This window comes from Pleurodeles waltl, chromosome 9 (assembly GCF_031143425.1).
Source record: "Pleurodeles waltl isolate 20211129_DDA chromosome 9, aPleWal1.hap1.20221129, whole genome shotgun sequence".
NCBI classification, from domain to species: domain Eukaryota; kingdom Metazoa; phylum Chordata; class Amphibia; order Caudata; family Salamandridae; genus Pleurodeles; species Pleurodeles waltl.
Window position 1 is genome coordinate 306,594,270 of NC_090448.1, and position 20,481 is coordinate 306,614,750.

The window sequence follows — 20,481 nt, forward strand, 5'->3', positions numbered from 1 at the left end:
CCACACGCTGCAGAAATATTGGTTTGTGCAAAACAGAGACAAAGCTGCTTGAGTTTTACTCTTGTTGGAGCCGCATAGCCCTTGTAAATCAGCAAGACTAGCACCAAGAGAAGCACAAGAAGCCTTTAACTTGTTATGATTAAATATGCACAGTAAAAAGATTCAGAAAAATACGACCACAAAAACGTTGAAATAATTCTGAAGAGGCTGAATGTCTTACTTTACCAAACTGCCAGCTGTGCAGCACAGATCTTTTCTTTTGAAAAGGGGAAGAGGCCTGGGGGAGGAGTGAGGGATAGCAACAATTGCAAAAATGTAAATAGCGTTTGTGGGGGGGAAAACATGCTGTCGGACAGTGAGACCTAATGAACACAATGCAAAAATGTAAATACCATGTGTGGGGTGAAAATGAAAATGTCAGCTGAGCGCATTTAGAATGAATACAACACAGGTAAATTCCTACTGGCTGTGGCTGACTCCCAGCTGACTCTCTCTCTCCCCCTCCAACCAATGAGACAGGTCCAATATGCATGGGGTGTTGTGTATCAATGGACTATCTATGGCTAATATCTTTGTAGGTGGTATATTTCAGCACATTGTTCAAGTTTGGTCGGTAATAATATGGGGGAGGCAACAGGTCTCGGATCGAGAAGGGTCAGGGGAGCTATGGGTCAATTCTTTCATACTATCCATCAGGGTTGCCCATGCCCTTGCCGTATTTAGTGGTCTCCACCCTCTCTTGGCCTCTCGGAAGAGAGAGTCCCCTTCACAGATTGCCAATTTCTCTAGTTCCCTGCACCACCTAGTCACCTTCGGGCCATTTGGGTTTTTCCAGTTTATGGTAATTTCCTTCTTGGCCAGATCCTGGAATCTGCTGGTTACCTTCGTCTTAGATGTATGCAGGAACCATCCCAGTAAGCAGTGGTCCAGTGTAGATGGGACTTCCTTATCTATAATGTCTGCCACCTTATGAGTCACCTCCTCCCAGTATGTTCCAAGTTGTGGCCAATCCCAGAGCGTGTTTGAATTCCGCCCCTAGTGTTTCACATCTTGGACACTTTGCCCCCGTTGTATTGAAATGTTGGTTATTCTGCCCCAGTGTCAAGTATGCTCTATGTAATATGAAGTTCACCAGCTTAAATCTCACATTTCTCGAAAGCTTGGGGGTTCTTTCCAGTATAAGTTCCCAAGATTTGTCTGATATGTGGGTTCCCAAATCCTCTTCCCATTGAAGCTTCATCGATTCCAGGGGGAGGGTCGTATCTGTCCATATTCTATTATGTAAGATTGTGACTGCCTTAAACGTGCCTGATGAAACCAATAGATAGGTACTTGTAGCCTGTGCTATGGGCTCAGCTTAGCCTGCACTCCGTGGTGACGAATGGCTGCAGTACCCGATCCATGCAACAGAAAATGCCCTCTCGGTAACTCAAACTCAGCTCTGAGATCTTCGAAGGGGTTCAGAGTGCCCTCTCTAAAAAGGCTGCAAACTGTTAGCACTGCAGCTGAGTTCCAGGTATTTAACCATTCCCAATTACCCATATGTGGCAAGGCTCTCAAGAACAATAAAGGGAAGTCCGGAGAGTAAGGAACTTTTGTCTGAGTTTTACGCAAATAGTGTGTCAAGCACTGAGTGAGTACCGTCAGTTCGGGTCTGTCAGTCCCCCCGGGTTGTCGGATTCTCAACAAGACTTCTATCAGTCTTGTTAGTGGAGGGGTAAAGGACTTCACCAATGCTCCGGGGATGTGTCTATTCACCAGCCACTGAGTGAACCATTGCAGTTACGCAGCAAAATAATAGGATTCAAAGTCAGGAAACTGCCAATCCACCATCCGTCGACTGTCTTTGTAGTTTAGTCAAAGCCACTTTTTTCCGATTATTTCCCCATAGGAATGGTGTTACCAGGGTATCTAACTCCTTAAAGGTTGACCTGGGTATCCACACCGGTAGCACTGTAAAGTAGTACAGCAGCCTCGGTAACACTATCATTTTGAGAAGTGCCACCCTGCCTGCCAGTGACAGGGGTAATGTCTGCCAGAAGGCCATACTTGCTTGGATGGATTGTATAGCATGCCCCACATTACCATCCAAAATGTTGTGCATATCATGATATATTTTAACACCCAAATAAGAGAGGCATCGTAGTTCTCACAGTAATACACCCAGGTTGGGGGGTGGGAGGGGCTACACTGGTGGACCCCAGGAGGAAAAGGCAGGACTTTTGCCAGTTCATGTCGAGTCCCGATAGGGCACCAAACTTGGACAACAGGAGCCGGGCATCCGGCAGATCCCTCCGCATATTTCTTTGGAAAATAATCAAGTCATCCACACATAAGGCTATGCGGTGCCATGCACCACCTGCTCGTATCACCTGGCCCCCACCTCCCTTGCGAGCCAAGGTGCTAATCCTTCCATAGCCATTGCAAACAATAGCAGAGAAAGGGGGCAGCCCTGCCTGGTGCCCTTCTCAACTGCCCTTCTGAAATTGTTTGGCTGGCGTGGACCATAGCCACTGGGACTTTACACAGCTATGACTGTTGTGGTTCCAACATCATGCCTGATGAAAGCATGGGGGAGTAGAGGTACTGAGGTATCCTCAGGTGTTTCAGGTGAGTGGTGCAGTCCAGAATGTAGGGATATTAAGGAGTGGTTAAAGGGGGAGGGTATTGGGATTTTCAGGATCAGTAGCGTAGGAGAAGGTTTCCTCTCCTTCTTTGACCCAGAAATCCGACTTAATTTAATGTAGGCATCAGGAATCAGCAACGTGTTCCTCCTTTGAGCTAGGATCAGTGATCCCTTTTGATCACAGATTCTTCCTGTGTACCTCGGCTTAAACATTTTCATTGTGTAGCACCGGTGGTATATTTTCTACCCAGCAGTAACTATGTCAACTTGCAACAGCAGGTTTATCTCCAGACACTGAAAACCCTTCTGGCTCTTCTCCTATGTATGACAGTGCAAACTTTAAACATAAACCATCTATTCGGGCTGACCAACATCACCCCTGTGGGGGCTTGGATGGATGCTATAATAAGGCTCTGCTGCGAGCTGAGCAAACACAGATTCCCCAATTAGGAGTAGGTAGAAGATAAGCAATGATAGGAACAACCGTAGCAGTAGACGTAGGAGGTATAAGTAGGAGTAGGTGAAAGTAAGAGAAGGCATAAGTAGAAGTAAGTGAAGAAGAAAGAGTAGGGCTAATTCTAGGAATAGGAGTAAGAGTATGAATCCGTGTAGGGTAAGAATGGGGTAAGTAGGAATCGGATTGAGTGGGAGTAAGATCAGGAGTATCTGCATAATAGAGGAAAGGAGTCGGAGTAAAATTTGGAATAAGCAGTAGTAAATGTAAGCATAAATTTGAGAAGGCAGGAGCAGATTCAATTAAAAGTGGAAGTAAAATAGGTGTAAATACAAGTAATGTGAGGTGTGAACGTGAGCAAAAGTAAGTCTAAGTACGAAAGTAGGTAGGAGTAGATAGAATAGTTGGAAGTAAAAAGTAAGAGTGAGAACAAGATGGTAAGAGTATGTACGAGTAACAAAGTAATATTAGTGATAAGTCGGGCTAAGAGTTACTGTAGGAGTATAAGTAAGCAGGACTAAGTAGACATACGAGTAGGACTAAGATTATGTGTAGGAGTATGAAAAGGAGCAATTAGGACAAAGATTATAAGTAATGACAAGCAGTATTGAGCAAAACTAAGATGAGTAATTAGAGGTAGGTAAAAGTAGGTAGGAGTAAGTAGGACTTAGTAGGAGTAAAATAATAAAGAGCAAGCAAGAGTAGGGTACAAGCATGAATAAGTATGTAGGGAAAAGTAGAAGAGTGGGAGAAAAAGTAGGAAGAAGTAGCACTAAAAATAGAAGAATTTAAGAGTATACAGGAGGAAGAATGGGAGTAAATAGCAGCGATTAGGAGTAAGTATGAGTAAGGATAGGCATACAGAGGACTAAGCAGAAGAGCTGAAGTACCTAGATGTAAAAGTAGTAGAAGGTAGGTTCAAGTAGGAGTATTTAGGAGTAAGAGTGTAAGTAGGAGTAGGTAGGACTGTCGTGTAGGTTCTCACTATCCTAATGAGACCACTGGATTTGGGTGGCAGAATCACCTTTACTGCGGGAAACTGAGTCTGAACCCGCACCATGGGACGCCTGTTGGCCTAATCCGGGGTTGTTCCAGCTAACTAGCAGTGCCTCATCTCCACCCAAGAGCAGGGATGATTAGAGCAACCGGGCGCATGACGTTAATGACTCCTCAGGGGAAATCGTAATCACTAAGATCTCATCCATTTCTCTCAGTTACATTAGTCTCACATGTGCAAGGAGAATCAGAGGCATAGTAAGGTTCAATAAGGTGTTACTGAAGTAACTGCATCTTAGATAATAAGTATTGCAATAACTAGGACGATGAAGCACAACAGGATTAAAATTGTGAAAAGGAGAGTAAAACACAAGAATAACGCTATCATATTGACACTAGGGTATGTGAAGATAATTCCTACCTAGGCTATGTTAGAGCACAGCATGTTAAGCTCTAATTCTGCCCTTCAGGTTCCCCTCATACCTGAGAGGCCTGTGGTCTACATAAGCAGCTGCAGCAAAGCAATCAGCATACAGTCTGGCTAGAATCTCCCTCTTACATACATGGGTCAAAGTAGTGTTTTTATAATAAAGACATCTGATGTTCCAAGAAAGGTTCCCCATGTAAGAGTGTGTATACTTCTGTGAACATTGGAGACAGAGTACAACTTATGCCAGTAACTTATCTTTCTGCAGCCTTCAGAAAAGCACAGAGTGAAAGAAGTGTCTTGTTTAAGAATGTAGTGCTGACCTAGGCATAGAACATCTAGATACAGAAAATAAAGCCACAAATGTTGCTACTGTTAAAATAATATAACAAAGCTAGAATAAAACATATCTAGGTTGAAGAGCACAAAGGCAGGTATAGTTTGCTAAAATAACATGTGTAAAGCTATAGCTAAAATAGCTACACAACAGGACCAAGTGTAACAGTAATAAGGGGATTGGTAAAAACAGTAGTAAAAGTTAAAAAAAAAAAAAAAAAAAAAAAAAGTAAGTAGATTTAATAGGAATAAGTGGAGAAATTAGTATGAGCAGGATAGAATAGGTGGGACATGCTGAAAGTGGAAACAAGAGTATATAAAAGTATGTTGGAATAATAAACCTAAGAGTAGGAACAAGAATGAGGTTTAATAGAAAGAAGTAAGTAAAGTTAAGATGTTACCTAGAAAATTAAAGGGAAGTATGAAACGTATGGGTAGAAACCAAAAATCAGTAGGAGCATCTTTAGAAGTAACAGTAGGCCTAAATAGGAAAAGTTGGTGCTTGTAGAATTAAGTGCAAGAGTAATGAAAGTAAGATTGAAAGAGACAAAGATAAGAAAAGAAAGGTGAAAAGATGGCAAATTGTTTCATATTCCTCTAAGATTCCAGTGCTAATAAAGCCTGACATGCTTTTCATTTTATGCACACATCAGATGAAGAGCAAGGACTTTCCATTAAGCACTATTGTAACATGCTTCAATTGGTCACTTGTGTGCTGCTGAAATAGGTACCATTTACGCGTTTTATAGCGCTCACAGACAGCAGAAGCATGTTACTTGGCGCTGTTTGAAAACAAGTTATTGCCATGCCATTGGCAGAGGCACAATTTCTTTCAACAATGGATTGCACAGAGACTTGGTCTCTGTAATGTGCTGTGTGGTGAAGTTCAAATAAAGATTTCTCAATTCCACTTGAGCAGCACTTCTGAACTGTTTGGATAAAGTTGAGCCGATGTCCGGGAGCCGAACATTGATTGTTATGGGTCTCTGGCGCCCAGAAGGAGTGCGTTTTGTCGTAGGGCCACATCGTGCATGTTTTCAGTTGATCACAGCGTTATAGAGTGAATGTATGTAGTAGGTAAGCTAATGTATTGATGCATGCAACATGGTTTGCCAATCCCTGCCCACTTTCTCTGCTCTCCCTGGCACCGGTGAGAGGTGGATAGGGAGGAGCCCTTTCTCCTTCCAAAATAGCATTACTACAGATCAGTGCCAAAACCAACACAAACGGCTCCTGGTAGCTCAGCTCATGTGCCCTGGTAGAGGTGAGGCTGTCAGCTGATGAGTAAGAGATTTAGAACAGAGTGAGGAAGCAGCAGCATATACTGGGGTAGAGCGACAGTGCTGATATGTCTACAGCCATGGGGGACGTGTCTTCTCAGCTCTGAAGAGTGAGCCTGGCGCATGGGAGTCATACAGCCTTTGCCAGTGCTTGTGAAGCAAGTAACCAAGCTTTGGCAAAGGCAAAATAAAACCAAGCTAGTGCGAACTACCGCGTAGGGTTGGACAAGGGGCGTTTGAGAGGGTGTAAAATTGGGAGCAGGAGGGAACATATACTGCACTGGGAAGTGTGAACAGAGAGATGGATTAAGGAGGAGAGTACAGCTGGGACTAATTTAAGTCACGAGTCTCCTCTCACTGGCATGGGCAAAAACATCACAAGAAAGCCTGGCCTTCGACCCAGTAATGAACCACCCCACACAGTGTAAACACTGCCTGAAACCTTCTTGTCCAGCGAAGCTTAACAAAAGGCTCATGCGTGCAGGCTCCCGGGCTGAGGCTTCACATACCAGAGTCATTGCAGTGCTGATTGTAGGAGTCTGGCTCAGTTTATGGTGTACACCTGTGTTGTAGCACCCTATACTGAGTCCAGGCAACCCTCAGTGATAGCTTTGGATATCTAGGCACCAAAAAGCTATCTAGAAGTAGCTGTAGAGAGCAGCTTAGACTTATCTGGGAGAGAGAAAAGCACTTACAACATAACAGTAGGTAATCAGTGATGCCCACACAAGAAAGAACCACACCAAGTGTTACAAAAAATAAAGTATTCTTTATTATAACGCTAGTACTATCCTAACATTGGTATATCTCCACTTAGAGATATCCTCACACAGAAAATATACTTAGAAACAAACATGAAAAGCATAGAAATACATGGGACCCTATGGAGGCGCCAAACCATATACTAAGAAAGTGGTATACCAAGGTGTGTTAGGATCCCAGGGGCTGGGAGAGTACAAAATCACCCAAGCTCAGTAATAGACATCCCCAAGGCGCCTATGTGCAGATGTTATCTAGCTAGGTGTCCCGTGGGATAGCACAGGACTGTCACAGTTGGAATTGTCAGGATTCAGGACCCTGAGGAAACAAGTTGGCACAAGGAAGGTTCGATAGTGCTGCCACAAGTGGATACCCAGGAAAGTGCAGCACCTACACCAGGGAACCCAGGTAATAGGGGTGAAGTGACATCGGAAACCTTTGTTGGAGTCATTGGGAGCTTTGTTTGTCCAGCTGCTCTCATGACCCATGGACCAGATTAGTGGAACCCCAAGGTAGATTCTGGACAAGAAGAACCTGTAAAGGAAGCAGACAATGTCCTGACCACTTGGAGATGTCCAGGCAGTGCAGGTAGGCAATGCCCCCCGTCTTAGGGGAGAAATTCTTGCAGATTGGTGAAGGAAGAAGTACAGCTGTGGAGTCTAGAAGATGCAGGAAGATCCTTGACGTGGGACAGCTCGTAGGTGACTCCAGTCGCCGGATTGCACAGGGGTCAGTGGTCAGCAGAACCACCAAAAAGCATTGGCAAAAGCAGGAAGAAGCTGCAGGGAAGTTTTCAGGATTTTGGGGTTCAGCAAGGTCCAAACGATGCAACCCTTGGAGATGAGCCAGGGCTGGCCCTCAGCAAGCAGGAGATCCAGAAGGAATTGTTGGAGCCCCCACGAGGACCCACTGGCAGCAGGCACCGGGAGTTGCAGGGACAACACAACAAAGGAGTCCAATGCCGTAGGAGTTGCAGGGTGCATGCTGTTCTTTGATTTGCAGAGTGCTAGAGGCTGGGGCTTCTTGGAACTTGAAGGTCTTCTGGAGGAAGAGTCAACAAGCCTTGGTAATAGCAACAGATGTGGTGCACAGGGGTTCTGTCCCAGTGTCTACAGCAAGACCCACCGGATGGTGGAGAGTGCCTCCTTCACTCCGGGGGAGATTCCTTCTTGCTTCCTGATGCAAACATTCCTTGTGACCCTGAGGATACACAGCCACGGATGTTGCATAATTCTTCCAGGAGCTGGAGAAACAGTGTTGCAGTGGGAGCCCTCCCAAATGGATACAGTCTTGTTTCAGTTCCTAGGGCACACTATCAGCGGTTCCAGAGGCCAAGTTGCAGAAGTATCTTGCAGAGAGTTCTTGTAGAGTCTTGCTATATAAATCTAGAGACCTATCCTCAAGGGAGCCCTTATGAACCCTAAAAGTGGGTTAGACACTATCTGCAGTGACCCACCTATCAGAGAGGGTCCAGGATGTCATCTAGCTGGCCTAACCAGTCAGATGCTCCCTGAGGCCTCTGCACATCTTATTTCCAAGATGGCAGAATCAAGGGCCACCTGGCAGAGCTCTGTGCACTTCCCTAGGGAATAAGCTGAACGGGGGTGGTCACTCCCCTGTCCTTTGTGTGGGTTTCGCACCAGAGCGTGAACTAGGGTTCCTGCACTGGTGCAAACAGGTTTATGGAAGGAGGGCACCAGATGTGCCATTCAAAGCAGTGTGGTGGCACTGAGAGGCCACCACACCCCAGAGACACCCATTTCAAAGGGAAAGGTGGTCACAGGAAATTCTTTGTTCTTCCTTATCCTGCGTGAGTTTGGCTCATCAGCAGGAGGGCAGAACAGTGTCTAGGGTCAGCAGTAGCGCGGCTGGCATGCAGACCCTACAAGGCTGTACAGAGAGATCTGAGGGATCCTCTAACGGTCCCCCAGAGTATATGGTATCATGCAACTTGAATCGGTGTAGTTGGATGATTCCAGCATGTTTGATAGCAATCATGCCTAGGTTCAATGAAGCCTTTATGTAATTGGACCACACGTGTTGACCAGTGTCAACAAATTACCGTAAAATGGCTTCCCTGCACTTTCAAAGCCCAGAGAATGGAGTCTGGGGTTTGTAGGGGCACCTCTGCTCATGTAGGGGTGCCCTCATACTCAAGACAATGCACCCTGCCCGTGGGCTGAAGTGCCTACCGTAGGGGTGACTTACAGTGTCCAAGTGCAGTGACTGCGATATAAGGCAAACCTTATCTCTAAAGTGAAAGGTGCGTTCACCATTTCACGCAGGCTGTAATGGAAGACCTGCAGACGCAGTTTACCTAGGCTTCTCTGGGTGGCATAATACATGCTGCTGCCCATGGAAGACCCCTGGTGTACCAATGCCCTGGATCGCAAACTACCATATACCAGGGCCTTACATGGTTGCACCAGTATGCGAATTGTGGGGTGTAAAAGTTACCACATAACCACATTTAGAAGAGAGAACACTGACACTGGGGTCCTGATTAGCAGGATCCCAGTGTCCTGCAGTCTACACACACACTGATACCAAGCAAAAAGTGGGGGGTACCTATGATAGAAGATGCTACTTTCCTACACCGATGACCAGCTTTGGCCAGGCAGCATGCTGATAATTAAAAGGTACGTGATGGAGAAACATGAATGTGGCACTGTGACAAATTTTACAGGCCTGTTTTCAATCGCTCTGAACATCAAAAGCCAGGGGAGCAGCTGTGCTGAAAGGAGATGCTTCCCATGCCGCATGCAGAAGCAGATGAAAAAATAATGCAGGAACAAGTCTAAAGGCACACAAGTGGAAGGTTACAAGTACTGGGACTGTGCTCTAGTGGGAGTGAACAACTGGTGAAAAGGAGGGACAAATAAAGATAACCACTTGAAAGCAAGGATGTTTAAAGAACATTGAAACAAACAAATGACCCTGAAGCTCACAGTTCAGTATATATAATATATATTCCACAGGTTTTGAAAGCTCAATGTAAAAAGACATACAGGAGGAAGACAGTTACTTAGTGAATTATTTGGTTGACATTGTAGCAGAACTTGTTTATGAGAGATTAAAAGTTTGAGCTGTAGCATGGAAGGCTTTTTAGTTTGGTGTATGTAGGAAGCTGTCCCTGTATGTGAATACAGTGTAAAGGATCCAGGGGTTCTCCAGTAAGGCGACAGGGCTTGCTATGCAATTCAAAAGTGCTCTATTTAGGAGTAGTGTGGTCGAGCAGCCATAGGCTTAAGAGAGAAGTGCAAGACATCTACAAATACACACAATAGTCAATATATGGAACACACAACTGGAGAAGGAGATCCACACTGATTTATAAAAATAGCAGACAACTTTATATATGTTTAGACATCAGAGAAAAATCGCTAGGTAAGTGTGTTTTTAAATATGAATTCTTTTTATTTTAAAAAGTGGACACATTGCAATTTCTCAGTTCTGCAATGTTATTCCATGGGAGAAAAAACATGTTCTGCTAACAGGTAGAATACAGTGACTTACAAGGCCAACCTCCTGGGATTAAGGTGAGTAGTAGACCAGGTCCAATGCAGCACTCACAGTACACCCTCAGTGACACAGGGGCATCAGGGTGCAGAGTGCAAAACCAGCATCGGGTGCCCAGTGCGTTCCTGTGGTGATCGGTCACTGTGGAAAGAGGCTGCAGGCTCTGGCTAGGAGGCCAGTCGTGTTGAACCAATAGCAGGGCTTAAGCCTCATGATGCTCCGGTAGAGGTAGGCACTTTTGGCCCTCTTCTGCACGGCTCAGGGGCGATGGGACCAGAGGTGTCCTTAGATGTCTGTTTTTCTTGACTGGAGAAGTCGTGGTAGAGGGAGGTTGCATACAGAGGGTGCAGGCGGCATCTGGGAATCTAGGAGGGGGAAACCACTATGGACTCAGACTCTGGAGGACTGGGGAACCTTGTTGGCACTGGTGGTCCACTTCAACTTCGGTCAGAGATGGCAGGTGGAGTGGTGACTTCGTGTGTCAGGTTTTGGTAGTTCCAGAGGCTTCAGAGTCACTTCTTTTGGAGTTTGCTGGAGAACAGGTCCGCTTTTTATGGGAGGTCTTGAGTCTTTTTTGAAGGCAGGCAGTCCTCCTGGGTTTCTGAAGTCACAGTTCCAGGATGAGCCGATTTGGGTGCAGATTTAGACAAGCTGGTGGGGTTGGTGCCAGGTCAGCTGCTTCTTCTCTCCGCTTCTGATTTTGTGGCTCTTGCGTGTCATTGGTCCCCTTAGGTCGTCAGAATCTGCTTTCCTGGTCCTAGGGGCTCCCCTAAGTAATTAATTTAGGGGCGTTGGGGGACGAGTAGGGTAATAACCAATGGGTTACTAACCCTCGGAGTCACTACACCCTCTATCTGACCACTTCCTCTGGTAAGTGGGCATGACCGTGCCCCAGAATTCCTGGGGTTGTCATCAGAAAGATGGCTGCTTCTGAAATTTCGTGTCTACCTTGCAGTATCCCACCTAGGGATGGTACTAGCCTGGAGGTGGCACGCCTACCTGACTAGCTAATTTCCCCCCCTGTCCAGGTAACATGTGGACTCTGGATCGGGAGTGGCTTCCTGTACTGCAAGGGGAGCCAGATTCAAATTTCAAAGGGAGAGCAGTTAGAGGCTTGCTGCCTTAGGAAGGCTAATCTCCAGCGCATCCTGTGGGAGGGTGTGTTAACCCTCTTCCCTGCCATGCTTTTGTTCTGAGCATAAGGCTTTTATCCTACGGGTCCAGAACGGTGTCTCGGGTGGCAGGCTGACAGAAACCAGTCAGTGAGCACACCAGAGGCAGGTTGGTAAATCCAATACTGACATCAATGTGGGTTCACCAATACGAGATGTTTGATACCAAACATCCCTATCTTCAGTGAAGCCATTATGGAACTGCGGAACTCGTATTTAACAGTGTCCAGCAGATGCATTTAAAATGACTTCCCTGGTCACCTACTATGTCTGCAAATTGACAAAGACTCAGGAGGGGGATATCTACTTGGGCAGATATGCTCTCGCCGGTAATATAATGCACCCTGCATTATGGCTGTAAGGCGTGCTAGAGGGGTGACTTACATATATTGCATGCAGTGTTAGGACATGTCGTGTTTTCACTTTTGTCTGCACCATGACACGCAGCCTCTTGTGTTTGGCGAGGGGTCCCCTAGGGTGGTACAATTCGTTCTGCATCCCTTAGGGACCTCCTTTAGTACCCCAGGTCCTAGGTACCAAGGGTACCATTTACCAGGGACTTACAGAGGGTGCTAAGGGTTTTGCCCATTGGGTAAACAATTGTAAAGTTTAGGGGGAAAGAGCACTGGGGATCTGGTTGGCGGGACCCATTGCACTTCAGTCAAAGTGGCATCAAATACCAGGCAAAAAGTGGTGGGGATGTACTGCAACAAAAACCCAGTTTCCTACTGTGTAGATAATCTGTGTAGTGATAAGTTAAAAATTATAAAATCAGACTTCGGTATTCTTGATATGTGACCGAAGTGAAAAGCTTCAGGCATGCTTTTTAAGGTAAGGGATGACCTAAGATAAGTGCCTTGGATCTCTGAGGGGGAGGTTTTCATGTCATAGTTAAAGCATGTAGCATTCTTAGAAACCACCTGGATCACTTGCCTGTCCTGCATCTAGAGTTTGAGGTTTTTCGCTGTCAGTAGCTCAGCTTTAACCCCTTCGCTGCCAGGCCTTTTCCCCTCAGGTGCCGATCCCTTTTTTGGCTATTTGAGGTAGTTTGCGCATAGGCCCTCATAACATTTTTGTCCACATATGCTACCCACGTCAGATTTGGATCTTTTTTATTCAACATCCACAGGATTCTGGAAGTACTCAGAATTTGTAGGTTCCCCCGGAGGAGACCAGTAAATTAGCCAAAATATGGCTAAAATTTCGTTTTTTTTGCAAACAAAAATGAGAAAAAAGGGCTGCAGAAGAAAGCATTTGTTTCTTTCCCTGAAAATGGCATCCACAAAGGGTTTGTGGTGCTAAAATTACCATCTTCCCAGCTTTCAGGAACAGGCAGACTTGAATCAGAAAACCAAATTTGTCAGCACAATTTTGGCATTTTACTGGGACATATCTCAATTTTACTGTTTTTCTGCTTTCAGCCTCTTTCCAGTTAGTGACAGAAATGGGTGTGAAATCAATGCTGGATCCCAGACAGCTAAACATTTCTGAAAAGTAGACATATTTCTGAATTCAGCAAGGGGTCATTTGTGTAGATTCTTCCAGGTTTTCATACAGAAAGTAACCACTAAACTAAAATAAATATTGAAATTGAGGTGAAAAAGAGCCATTTCTGTCCACGTTTTCTTCTATAACTTTTTCCAGCTAAGGCAGATTTTTTAAAGCAGTATACCGTTACGTCTGCTGGACTCTTCTGGTTTGTGGGAAATATAGGGCTCGTAGGTTCATCAAGAACCCTAGGTACCCATAGCCAATAAATGAGCTGCACCTTGCAATGGGTTTTCATTGTATACTGGGTATACAGCAATTCATTTGGTGAAATATAGAGTGAAAAATAGGTATCAAGCAAACCTTTGTACTTCCTAAATGGGCCCAAGATAGGGTGTTGAGAAGCAGTGGTTATTTGCACATCTCTAAATTAGGGGTCCCCATACTAGCATGTGAATTACAGGGCATTTCTCAAATAGACGTCTTTTTTAAACACTGTCTTACATTTCAAAGGACAAAATGTAGAGAAAGACAAGGGGCAATAACACTTATTCTGCTATTATGTGTTCCCCCAAGTCTCCCAATAAAAATGGCACCTCACTTGTTTGGGTAGCCCTAGTGCCCGCAACAGGAAACACAACATGGACACATCACATATTTTTTCATTGAAATCTGAGATGTTTTTTGGCAAGTACCTAGCTGTGGATTTTGGCCTCTAGCTCAGCCAGCACCTAGGGAAACCTACCAAACCTGTTCATTTTTTAAAACTAGACGCCAGAGGGGAATCCAGGATAAGTTGACTTGTGGGGCTCTTACCAGGTCCTGTTACACAGAATCCTTTGCAAACCTCAAAATTTGGCAAAAAACACTTTTCCCTTATATTGCAGTGCTTCAAAGTTCTGGAATATTAGAGGAGCCACAAACTTCCTTCCATCCGGGACTCCCCCAAGTCTACTGATAAAAATGGTACCTCACTTGTGTTGGTAGGCCTAATGCCGCGACAGGAAATGCTCCAAAACACAGCATGGACACATCACATTTTCTCAAAGAAAACTGACCTGTTGTCACCCGGCACCTAGAGAAACCTAGCAAACCTATACTTTTCTTAAAACTAGACACCTAGAGAAACTCAGAATCGGGTGACTTCTGGGGCTGTACCACGTTCTGTTACCCAGTATCTTTTGCAAACCTCAAAATTTGGCAAAAAAAAGTAGACTTTTTCCCTCACATTTCGGTGATAGAAAGTTCTGGGATCTGAGAGGAGCCACACATTTCCTTCCACAACAGCATTCCCCCAAGTCTCCCGATAAAAATGGTACCTCACTTGTGTTGGTAGGCCTAGTGCCCGCGACAGGAAATGTCCCAAAACACTACGTGGACACATCACATTTTTATATTGAAAACTGATGTGTTTTTTGGAAAGTGGCTACCTGTGGATTTTGGTCTCTAGCTCAGCCAGCACCTAGGAAAACCTACTAAACCTGTGCATTTTTTAAAACTAGACACCTAGGGGAACCCAGAATGGGGTAATGTGCTCTCACCAGGTTTTGTTACCCAGAATCTTTTGCAAACCTCAATTTTGCACAACCCCACCCAACACTTTTTCTTCACATTTCGTTGATGGAAAGTTCTGGAATGTGTATGCAAGATGATGTTAATTGATATTGTTCATGATATGGGTAGGGGGAAGCATGCTAAAAAAAGGCTGCATAAGAGATTTCCAGGAGGAGCCTGAAAGTCCCTTGCATGCCTACATTGTCTTATTGTTCGTAGCTTTGATTAGGGTGTAAATTTTTCCAGTATATTAACCTTGTCCCATACTTTCAGAATGGCAGATGCTTACGACTAAGAGTACTGAAGTTCCTTCAGTTTAGAATTTATAATTATGTTGTCTCATATTTTTACATTTATCTTTATTAAACAGTGTGGCATGAATATTTTCTGAATGCTCTTTTTGTTACAGTGCTTCCAGATTTCATGACTGTATGAAATTACCTCTTGGCTATTCCTATTTATTATTAGGTGACAGCCTTGCTGGAGCTTGTGCGTACCTGCAGTGAACAGTCTCCTGAAGCCGCAGCTCTTTACTATGATGAACTTGCCAGCCTGGTACAGACTGGGAGTTTGGATCACCAAGTAATGGTAAAATAGCTTTAATTTGAAATTCAGTCTGGTTTTTACACTATCAGCCCTTCCAATCAGTTAGCCAGCTTTTGAGTCTGAATAGGAGAGAGACTGAATGAGGTGTAGTTGACACGCCACAAAGTTAACATTTGACTACTGCCCTCTCACATTTCTGTGCCTGTAGAAAACACATGTTGGTTGTTGACCTACACAACGTCTGTCTTTGATACCCTGGCTCCAAGCACACCTGAAAGGTCTGTAAAAAATGCTCCCTGCTCCCAAAGGCCATTACGGAGCATGAAGCCAAGATCTACCTTGCTGAGCATAAGAAGCTGAGCCAGTCTCATTTAAGTTTCAGCATGTTCTGCTACCTGTCACCGGTCCTGGTCAGTGTCCTTGTGTAAGTCCAATAAAAATCCAAAAGTCGAGTGTCAAGTCATGTAGGAAGTTGGCTATCTATGTAGTGTACCGATGTAAGGGAAAACTATGCAGCTAGTCCAGGGCGATGCTTATTGGCTGACAGGGGTTAAAATAACCCTAAAAACTTTCTTTTGTGGTAGTGTGGGTGAGCAGTTATGCTTACTAGAGGGAGATGTTAAGCATTTATTGCACATGTAGAGCCAGTAAGCGAGTCACACACTCAATAAAGAAATCCAACACCAATTTATAAAGATGTACAGTTTTACAAAATGTGCTCCTTCATAATCAAGTTGTAAAACCCTTCATAGTTCTGCATGTTGTTACCTTTTAACCAGCTACCAAGTGTCTTGACAGAGAAGTCAATGAAATCTACCCAGGTCTGACTTAAGGTTTTGGGAATCTCCCTGAACTAAATTCTATACTCCTCAGTGGTGAGTCCAAAGCTCTCAAACAGGGTCTCCTTTATGAGACATAGGACTCAGCATCTTCCTACTAAGTGTCAGTAGTCTATCCTTGCACTTACCTGTGAAAAGCTCCCAGAGTCGAGAGCCCCAGTGTTTCTGGTGTAACCTTCTCATTCTACATGCCTTCTCAAAGGCATTGAACCACTCAGTTATATCATCACCCTCAACACATTTGAGGATAATTCATTTGGGAATTTTAAGATCAAATGTTTCCTCTATCTCCCTATTTGTATTGTTGCTTCCACCATTTATTGGTGCTAGACCCATTTAAGCCTTTTCTGTTTCTATGGCCAGCTGTTTGGCCTCAATGCTACTCTCTTGGCTAGTTTTTCCAGCTCCAAGACTGGATCCCCTAGTACTTTTTTGGGCCCGGAGGGGCCTGACTTACTCCAAAAAATTATAAACAGTTTTTTAGGCCTAACTAGTAACCTTTTCAGATTTTTAAAATAGTTGGACTTGGGGAGTTAACACAAGGCCCTATCAGTTCAGATTGGAAATTTGGAAACCTTTAAAAAATAGAAAATTTAAAAATATTTATAGCATCTAAAGTCAATTGTCTATTCTTTAGTGGAAACACTTATTGTCAGAGAGGTACAGCAAATGCAAAGCCTTGTATCCTACCAATGTGACACCAATGTAGGAAAGTGGCTATCTATGTAGTGTACCAGTGTAAGGGAACACTGTGCAGATAGTTCAGGGAGACCCTTATTGGCTGACAAGGGTTAAAATAATAACCCTAAAAACTATCTTTTGTGGTAGTGTGGGTGAGCAGTTAGGCTTGTTAGAGGACAGTGTTAAGCATTTATTGCACACACAGACCCAGTAAGTGAGTCACACACTCAATAAAGAAATCTGACACCAATTTATAAAAATAACACTTATTTTTATATGAATTTATATACCATGGTCATCAAAATGAGGTACATACTTTTCGAGATATGAATTTTTACAGGTTTGAAAAATCAAGCGTGCAGTTTCTGGAGCGGTAATGTTATCCTATGGGGAAAAGACATATACTGCATTAAGGCACTTAATAACGACTTATAGGACTGTTTTTTAAAGGACTGTTCTTCTGGAGTTAAGGTAAGTACGGGGCAAGGTCCAAAGAAGCACCAACAGGTCACTTTGGGAGGCACTGATACGTCCGGGTTCAGAGGTGCTTTTCAGCCTCAGTGCCCTAATGATGTCCTATGAGGAAAAACGGGTACCTGGCAACAACTTACGGGGCTGTTATTCTGGACTTGAGGTGACTATGGAGCAAGGACCATGGCCACACCAACAGGTCACCTCGGGGGCTGTGGGGCATCTGCGTGCAGAGGTCTGTTACACTGTTGGGTGTCACATTCACTTCAATGAGGAAGGGTTTGGTCCGAAAGATACTGCAAGCAGGGACTGGGGAACGAGTCTGGGGGAACCCAAAGAGTGGCTCGATGATTGAGATCCTTGGGCACGTACGGACACCATTGGCCCACTTCTGTTCAGGCTGTGGGGCTCGGGTACAGTGGTGTCTTTTGGCGTCGGGTTCCAGTACAGGGAATACTTGCAGTTGGATAGGGCCTGCAGAAAGAGGCTGCAGGCGGTGTCGGCAAGTTCAGAGTTGGCAAACCCAAGTTGGGCTTTGGCTCTGGAGGGTCTGTTGACCACACTGGCACCCGTGGCCCACTTCAAAGCGGGCTAAGGGGCATGGGAGCAGTGGTGCAATGGTGCTGTCCGCTGTTGAGCATTGGCAGTCTGGAGTCCTTGTGAGTATTCTAGGGTGCCTGTAGTGTGCAAGGAAGCAGTTCTGGTACTCCACAGGAGATCATGGTTACTTCTTGAAGTGCTGGCAGTCCTCCCAGGCTTTTGGAGGTAGAACAGCTGCAGGACGAGTCGTCTTTGACGCAGTTGTCGAGGACAGCAGGCAGGCCAGTGGGGTTGGGCCTAAGTCCGTTTCTGCTTCTCAGTTCTTGCTTTTTGCAGCTCTCACTGGTCCTTCTTCTTTAGTCCAGCGAATCTGAAGTCCTGATGTCAGGAGGTCCTCTAAATACTCAATTTAGGGGTGCTAAGGGGAGTGAAATATAGTAGCCAATACACAAATTATATACGCTAGTATGCAGAACTCACTGTAAAAACCAAGTCCAAGAAGCACTGAAGAGTCCAGGGAGAACAGGAGCCCCTGCTACCCCGGATGAAGGTGCAAAAGAAGAACCACCAGTGAAGAACAACAGTCAGTACTGCACCCAAGAAGACAGATGCGGACTCCTGGTTGGTGCAGATGATGTCCCACGCCGGATGGATGATTGCAGTCTGGTTTACATCGCTGGATTCCACCAACAAGCCTTGGCACACGCAAAGCTCCTGGTTAGCGGAAAATGGTGCTGACCAGGAGGGACCTGGTGGACTCTAGCTAGGAGGGGACAGCAACTCAGAGCCCTCAGAAGACCAGGTAGCGCGCACAGGAGTCCCACAGCACAGGGACAAAGAAGGTGTAAAAGGAGGCCAACACAGCTCTACAACAAAGGGTCCCCCACTGCCGGAGACCCACACAGGAAGCTGTGCGTCACAGGAAGGAGTACTGGGGGCTGGAGCTGCATGGTGCATGAAGAACTTCATGGCAGGGTGTTAACAAGCCTTGGCAACTGCAAAATGTAGTGCAAGGTGGTACTGTCTTGCGTGGGGAGGCAAGCTCTTACTTCCACCAAAGTTGGACGTCAGAACTGTCGGGACCACTTTAGTCTATCACCCATAATGCAGGATCCACACAGCTCATCAGGTTAGGGGTCCCACACAACCAGTTGTCATTGCAGGGAGGTACCTGCTGAAGCAGGGGAGTGACTCCTTCACTCGAAGGGAGATTCCTTTGTTCCTCTGGTGCAGGCTGAAGACAGGCTGTCCTCTGATGATGCATGACTGGGAAACAGTTGCAGTTTCAGGCAGGAGCTGAAGATACAATGTTGCAGAAGTCTTCTTTGCTTCTTTGTTGCAGTTTGTAGAGTTCCAGGAGGGTCCAGATGCATTTTCTTTGGTAAGAAGGTGAAGTAAAGGATGCAGAGGATTCCTGCTGGAGTCTTGCAATCCCAATCTGAAGAACCACCCAAGAGAGAGACCCTAAATAGCCCTTAAAGGGGGATTGGTCAGCTAAACAGGTAAGCAACTATCAGGGGAGGGCTCTGACGTCACATGCTGGCACTGGCCACTCAGATGCTCACAGAGTGCCCTGCCAACTTGGAATCCAAAATGGCAAAATACAGGGACCCTCTGGAGGAGTTCTGAGCACTACCCGAGGGGTGGTGATGGACAGGGGAGTGATCACTTCCCTTGCCTTTGTCCAGGTTCATGCTAGAGCAGGAACTGGGGGTCCTTGAACCGGTGAAGACTGGATTATGTAAGAAGGGGGCACCATCTGTGCCCTTCAAAGCATTTGCAGAGGCTTGAGGAGTCTACCATTCCCAAGCCTGTAACACCAATTTGAAAAAGGAGAGGGTGTAGAATTGATTCTGCCTGTTTGAACTTGAGCTTCTCAAGCAACAGGAAGGCAGAAACCGGTCTATGAGGTGGCAGCAGCTGGGGCTGCCTGGAAAACCTCAGAAGGCTGGAAAGGCATTACCGGGGGTCTGCTAAGGAGGCCCCAGAGTGCATGGTATCATACAACCAATGCTTGCAAAAGCATTGGGGTATGATTCCAACATGGTTTATACCAAACATGCCTATGTTTGGAGTTTCCATTATGTAGCTTGATATAGGTAGTGACCTATGTCCAGTACACGTGTAAATTGGCGTCCCCGCACTTATGAAGTCCAGGAAAATGGTTCTGAAGGGCATGGAGGCACCTCTGCTAGTGCAGGGGTTCCCTCACACATAGGTACTCTTCACCCTTCCCTCAGGGCTGGAGGGCCTGTTATAGGGGTGACTTGTAAATGACCTGGTGCAGAGTAAATGGCAGTGAAAGAGTGCATGCATCTTTTCACACAGGCTGCAATGGCTGTCTTGTAGAAGCCTTTGCATGGGCTCTCTATGGGTGGCAGAAGATATGCTGCAGCCCACAGGGATCCTCTGGAACCCCAATGCCCTGGGTACCGAAGTACCATATACTAGGGACTTATAAGGGGTGACCAGTATGCCATTTCAGGGTAAAATACTGGATTAGCAGTATGCAGTAACCATAAATCTGATAGAGAGTTCTAGTTGCAAATTCCTTACCTTAGAATTTCCCCCCAGGGGTCAGACTGGATCCGGAGATTTTTCTTCGAGCAATCACTTGTGTGTCAGTAGGTGGTGTTGGTCGACTCCGCAGGTGTCGTGGTCGCCTTGATGACTTTGGGAGTAGTACATAGATGCCGCCCTCGCGCAGTGAGGTCAGTTCTTTTCTTTCCGCGCCACGCGCTGATCTGGAGAGAACTACCCTGGCTATCTGTTGGCCGAATTCAACCGTTTTGT

General features: G+C 45.5%; 1 protein-coding gene across 1 annotated transcript in view; it reads left to right on the forward strand.

Annotated features, from left to right (window-relative positions):
* Positions 1–20,481, forward strand: part of FANCD2 (FA complementation group D2) — a 1,182,674-nt gene that overhangs the window by 390,924 nt on the left and 771,269 nt on the right. Inside the window, exon 21 of the mRNA XM_069206781.1 lies at positions 15,080–15,199. Within this exon, the coding sequence (XP_069062882.1) occupies positions 15,080–15,199 (120 nt within the window). The remainder of the gene's footprint in view (positions 1–15,079; positions 15,200–20,481) is intronic.